General features: G+C 28.6%; 1 protein-coding gene across 1 annotated transcript; it reads left to right on the forward strand.

The window, feature by feature from the left end:
- The first annotated feature begins 540 nt into the window (after positions 1–540).
- Positions 541–3,275, forward strand: LOC131652773 (uncharacterized). Its single transcript, XM_058922729.1, has 3 exons — positions 541–1,788; positions 1,883–1,991; positions 2,931–3,275. The coding sequence occupies exons 1-3, from the start codon at positions 1,626–1,628 to the stop codon at positions 3,040–3,042; spliced, it is 384 nt and encodes a 127-aa protein (XP_058778712.1). The 5' UTR covers positions 541–1,625; the 3' UTR covers positions 3,043–3,275.
- The last annotated feature ends 3,565 nt before the right edge of the window (positions 3,276–6,840 follow it).

Raw genomic sequence — 6,840 nt, forward strand, 5'->3', positions numbered from 1 at the left:
TTGGTGAAATAAAGCACTAGTAGTAATTTAAAATTTCACAAAAGTGTTGGCACAATTTTGTAGAAAAGTCAAAAACTGACAATGTTTTCATTCAATGTACTAGACATTACTTTATTCAGCATAAATTTCATAAACTCTATGTTGCAGAATTTGTTTGATTCAACATGATTTTCTGGTGAATTTGAGAGAACACAGCAATCAGTTTAGAGTCAGAAGCTAATCAGTGTCATATGTAGAACCATTGATATGGCTATTATGATTTTCAACAACTCTTCAATCAACATCTGATGATCTAATAAAAATATAATTTTATATCACTTTTTTTATAATTTAAATTAACAAATTTTAATCTATATAATCTAATTTTACTTAAACAGTTACTCATGTTCGAATTCCGACTCCAAAGAATAAAGGTTTTATACTAAGCTGGAAAAGGGTGATTGGTTTAAGAGAATCTTAATCTATAGAAGGGTAAGGTGAAATCTTCACCCTCTTTTTTACCATGGTTTTAAGTGTAGTATTTCTATTTAAATTACTGGTTATTAAGATTAGAAAACAGTTTGTGACTTTTGCATGAAAGGTCACTGCAAATCTATTGTCTAAATAAGTAGTAATTGAGTTCAAATGTCGAATTTCGGTTACTAATGAATTAATTGAAATAATCCAAATTTAAATTTGGACTAAAGCGATTTTTAATCGACTTTTTTACTTAATTTCTGGTAAACTCGATTATCAAATTTTATTTTTCAATACTTAATTTCTATTTAAGGTGAAGAAGACTTAACACACAAAAAAAGGCATTAGTTTCTTCAATATAAAAACGAATGAGTCAAAAACTTGAGGAAAGACCATATATGTGACCACTTAAACAATCATCACAATATTTAAACTTACTGATAAACATTCAATTAAATTCTAAAATAATTTATAGAATAAACATTACTAAAATAATTTATAGAATAAACAATTAATGCATAAGGATATTTGATTGCAAAGACTCAAGTTTAAATTCGAAAAACTATATTTATTCACTTTTAGAGGATGATTAGACTATAAGATTAAAAAAAAGTATTTTAGACTATTAGAAGATCTGTTCCAATGTTACTTATTATCATACAATCATACAATCATACAATATAATAAAGCTAGATGAGAATTTGGGCAAGTTTGCCAAGTGTCAAATTTTTAGAACTCCATGCTATTTTAATTTTTTCTATTAATAGAATAGTTTCTATTATTATCTTTAATTAATTTTTTATTATTTAATTAATTATAATGACATGATAAGTTTATAGAACAACTCAATAGTTGCTTTGAGAGATGTAGAGTCATTGGTATCAATTGAGAATCTAAAGGGAAGAGTTGGAAGAAGCGCAAGAGTTGGGAGAAGCGCAAAACATCAAACGGAATTAATGAGGCCTCCATTTCTCTCTTAATCCAAAAGCTAAATAAGTAAAAATAGTTAATCGAAATGTATTTGGCCAGGGGTTTACGGAGCTGAAAGATCATCCCACTTACTTCAGTGCCAACAAAAGAGCATAGCAATTCAAGTGAGAAAGGGATAGTCAGGAAATGAACGATGTAAGGTCTACAGTAATAACAACAACAACTAGCAACACTTCTCTATGTCGCTCTTCCCACCAAAAATTACATACTCCCAACGACGACTCCTCTCTCTCCTCTCCGCGATCTCTTCCTTCCACCGTACCATCCTCCACCCTCACAACTCCCTCCTCATCACTCACTCTACCACTTTCCTTACCCAAGGCATCTCCCAACTCCTCTCCGGCAAGTAACCTAATTTCCCCCCTTTTAAAATTTCAAATTCTTCAAATCACTTTCATTCATTTCAATTTCGCTAATTTCTCCAATTATCTTACAGATTGTTTGACGCTCGCCAAGCGGCGGTTACAAATTTTAATCTTCCGCTTGCCATCCCTATTTTGGCAACACTTCTGGCTCTGGTTCTTTGTGTTTCTGCTATTGCCTAGGTATATATCTGCTCTTTTGGTTTTGCCATATAATATTCTCTAATGAGTGAAATATTAGGTTGTTGAAATTATGCCAGTGATTTAGAAATTCATTTTAATTTATGGAGTAACAGAGGTTTATTTCTACAACTGCTGATTTACAGAATTTATCTATTTAACAAACATGAGGATCTTATGAGTGTACTTCTGAAATAGGTTGGTCATCCTTCTTTCATTTGATCTAAAACATTCATAGCATTATTACACATAATTTTCCACTATAAGCAAATCAATATTTCTGTGTTTGTTGCACCAGGAAGGTATTGTACAAAGTGAGAATGAGTTTAACTTTGATGAATATTCTCTGGATCAAAATGATCCTCTAGAAGTGACCCTCAGTCGGTTCTTTTGGATTGCAATTTCAAGTGTAAATAGTTGTTGTTACATATGCATGTTATCATTCTACAATTAGCTATTTTCAAACCGTTTCTAAATTATTTAGACAAAAGAATTTTGTTAATGTTAAATATTGAAACTTCTGGGAGTAATGTACTATATTGGTTTTCGTCTTGACGTTCCTTATTGATCAAGATGAATCGACTACAAAACTCGACTTCATAAAATGCACAAGGCAAGTGCAATTTTTGACTGAACTTTTCTAGCTGTATTCTAATTTTAGGGTGTTCTTGAAGAGGTATGTTTTGGTTAGGGAAGAATTGCAGAATAAAGGTTTTAATATATCTGCAAACTCATAGGAGTATTTCTAACTTCATAAAAAATCATGAAAAAACATTTATTTTCTTCCTCTTTAAATTTTATATCCTTTGTAAATGACTGTCGTAAGTGTGTAAATAATTTTTTGGTTGTTTCAAGACATTTGTTCTAACTATTCTTTTCCGGATGTTAATGTTCATGGGTCGATAGTTTTATGATTGAATTAAGTGGAATTCATTATTTTAGGGTACAAGATGTATACTTGCAAGAGATCATCTCCAACTTCCTCCAACCATTCACAGTGTTGAAAGCTGAGAAGAACGACTTAAGAAGAACCCTCTTAGAACGACTTGCATAACTTTATGGAGAGAAAGTCACATCTATGCTTACCGTCCAACATCATATGCATCAACTTATCATGGATTCGTCTTTGAAAGAGATTTACAACCCAGTAAGGTGCTTCTAAATGAGCATACATGTAGTTTCAAAATATTTGGATTAGGACAAAAATATTATTGTCTTGGTTTAGGATTATGTAATGTTGTTACTTACTGTCTTGCATGAAATAACTATAAAAGTGTCCTATCATAATCAACTCTGGCTAGATAATGAATAGACACTAGACAATTAGTGTTGTTACTCAATGCAGTAGTAAACTGACCATGTTAGTGTATATTGGTTCTGGTGCAAATACGCCAAACTATTGGTTCATTTACCTGGTTGTTACAACCATTAGGGCTGTAAGGATAATAACAAATGTGAGGATTGCCCTCTTTAAAATTCAATAGTGAGTATGTATTCATTTGTCTCCTGCTTGATTTTGATCCAAATTGTATTTGGTTATCTTGGCATAAGTTCGGCGATGGCTACGGTCGTTATTAGTGTAATTTTCTAGAGTTTTGAAGATCCTCACAATGTTTGTGGTATTTTATAATCGCGTTAGTATGGTGGTAGGACTTCGGGATTGATGGTGCAACTTAAGTGGGTGTGACTAAGATTGGTGTTGCACGTATATTTATTCTTCTGATACAACATAGTGGCGACTTTTATTTTTAGGATTATAGCAATGTATTTTTAGAGAATAGTTGTTTGGAGCAGTGATTCCTTTAAGGGGTGTGGTTTCAGCTAGATCTGTGTGATAACTTCTAATGTAGAGGAGGAATTTTTCTATTACTGGTATTGTTCAGGTTGTGGGGAGTTTATGTATTAGCATATGTGCAATTCTATTGACGATGGAAGATTGGTTTTTTGAATCTGGTGAATGTCATGTACTATCATAGTTAGTGTGTAGGATTTTTTTGTTCATGTGGTTGCAGGTGTTTTTTTTTGTCCAGAGATATATGGCCATTTTTCTGTTAGCATAATTAGTCGTCATTAGCGAGGATAGTGAGGGAGGTGTTATCGATAGGGCAAGAATTTTCCTGCATATGATGTTGTTTTTGGGCTTTGCAATTTCCTTGCAAGCGGCCGATGATCTGGTTTTCGATTAATTTGGAGTGGTTGCACCTCGGCATTGGTTTTCGTTCTGAGTTGCGATTTTGTTAAGGTCTGTGCTGTTGGTGCAAGGTTCGAGTTTGGCTTCATGCTTGAGGAGCTTAATTCTGGAAGTTTGGGTTTGGTTGTGTTTGGATAGTTTTCATGTCAGACCGGGTAATATGTCGGATCGGTTAATATGTTTTCATGATTATCTGTAATGTATTTTGGGTTTGAGAAACTTTGGTGATGTTAGTATCTATTGAGAGTATGAATGTAACGTTTTGTAACTGATAACACTCATTGTGCTTTTGTTCTTCTTATTAATGTAATTTCTTTTTTTCCAAAATAAAAAACAAAATGTATGCATGAAATGCCGATTTACTTGATTGATATTACTACTTCATCATCATTTCCCTTACATACTGAGCCATAACAAAAATGACAGACATGCTGTTACATGATTATCATTCAGTTGATATAAAATAATCACTCTTAATAGATGTTATATTCATTGGAAATGATTTTTTTTTTTATGATTCAAGGTATCTACCGTTTTCAAAATGTATTATTGTAAATATCTTTAGTTGAAAACATAATGAAACAATTGCCTCTAATATATCTCTTCTAAACAATTGGTCAATTACAAAATGTAAACACTAATTAATTGATATTATTATAAAATAAACACTAATTAATAGTTATTATTATTTATTTATACAATTAAAATAATATTTATAAATACAAAAATTTAATATATATATATATATATATATATATATATATATATATAAATATATATATATATATATATATATATATATATATATATATATATTACAAATTAGGAATTAGAAATGAAAAAATTAATATTTTCTAACATCAGAAAATGATGTATTGGTATTCTCCATCTCCCTTCAAATTAACTTTGAAAAATATATTTATAATTGAAAATAAATACAAAATAAAGAGAAAAATAGAAAACATACAATTACAAACAAAATAAAATAGAGAAGCAGATAGAAAATAATGTTATTTGAAAAATCATGTTTACTTAACTTACTTATATTTTGTTAAAATCATATAAATATTGTGCTTAATTTTGTATGTCAACAATTTTATTGATATTAATTTATAATTTTATTTTTTTTATCATATATCAAATCATTCTCATTATTATTATCAAAAATATCAAATAGTCATTTTTTTAAAATAAGAATTTTTTATCCAATTTAACAATATCATGAATTGTCACAGGACACAATCAAATAAATTCAAGCAAAAATATGAGTAAATATTATTTTTAATGTGTACTATTTGAGTATAAAAATGCACGAGTATTTAACATGTTGGACAATTAACTAACCAATTGGACTATCCCATGACAACAATATTATTATGCCAAAATAATTTATTCAAGCATATAACTTATTTTAATATACCAACAATATTCATTAATATTTTTATGTGTGTCAAATTATGATATTGTAATGACCACTAAAATGATATTTTTTTCATTCCAATGTCAATTTTTTCAACTATATTTATTCTTTTTTAATTTTGTAACATTAATTTATATATGTGATCAATGCGCCTACCAGATTAGAATCTGAACGTACGCACAAGTTTAAATTATTAATAAAATAAATAATTTTATATGTTTTTGTGGTATTTTTGATTTAACGAGTTAATTTTTTTAAAACTTACACAAATTATTAATAAATTAGAAATATCCATTTTTTAAATTAATTTACAAAAAAAAAATTAGTTAAATAAGCTTTTTTATGAATACTATCAGTAAAATTTGTACAATTATAAATGTTTTTCAAATATTTTATTTAATTAGAAAATATTCAACTCGTGCCTCGCACGGGTCTAAGTACTAGTTTGTATTTATATGAGAGAAAATAGGTGTGAAGATTACTCATTTATAAGAAGAAAAAAATGCAGGGTTTTCTTCATCACCACTTTCCATTGAGTTGTTAAATGTTGCTAATATTTATTTTAACTTGTGTTTTAAAAATAAGAGTGAATCGGTAGGTCAAACTGTTCAAATTGGCAATTGGAAGGATGATCGGTTATTAGATTGCATAAGTTATTGAATTACTGAGAATCAGTCAGAACCTACTAAAACTGGTAAAAACTGATAAACGGGTGGTTTTGGAAAACCAACCGATTAAATGTTTATTTTTTTTATTAAATAGTAAAATTAAAATATATAAAAAATTTGTTCAAAATTTATTTTGAACAACTTTTTTAAATTAAATTTATTAGATAATACAATTATTTTGTTATTTGGTTTATGTTGCAATTAGACTTTGTTAAAAATTTTATTTGAATTTATATTTTATACTATTTTTGTTGTGTGTGATGATTATGTTTAGAGTTTGAATTTAAAGAATAAACTTGTGAAATTTTGATTTTTTTTTAAAATTAAAATTTTGTAGGCATCGTGATTTTTTTAGAGATCAAGTCATTCGATTTGATCGATTTAATAACTATATAGTTTTGTTATAGAGAGTGATTTATTCAACAAAATTATTCGATTTAATCCAGTTCGACTAGTGATCCCATAATTCGATCAATGAATAAGTGACCCGATATTCTTATCGATTTAATGATCAGTCTGATTTATAAAATATTGATTTTAACCATCATACTAAGTTGTAATTTGACATGATAG

Source organism: Vicia villosa, linkage group LG2 (assembly GCF_029867415.1).
Source record: "Vicia villosa cultivar HV-30 ecotype Madison, WI linkage group LG2, Vvil1.0, whole genome shotgun sequence".
Lineage (NCBI taxonomy): Eukaryota > Viridiplantae > Streptophyta > Magnoliopsida > Fabales > Fabaceae > Vicia > Vicia villosa.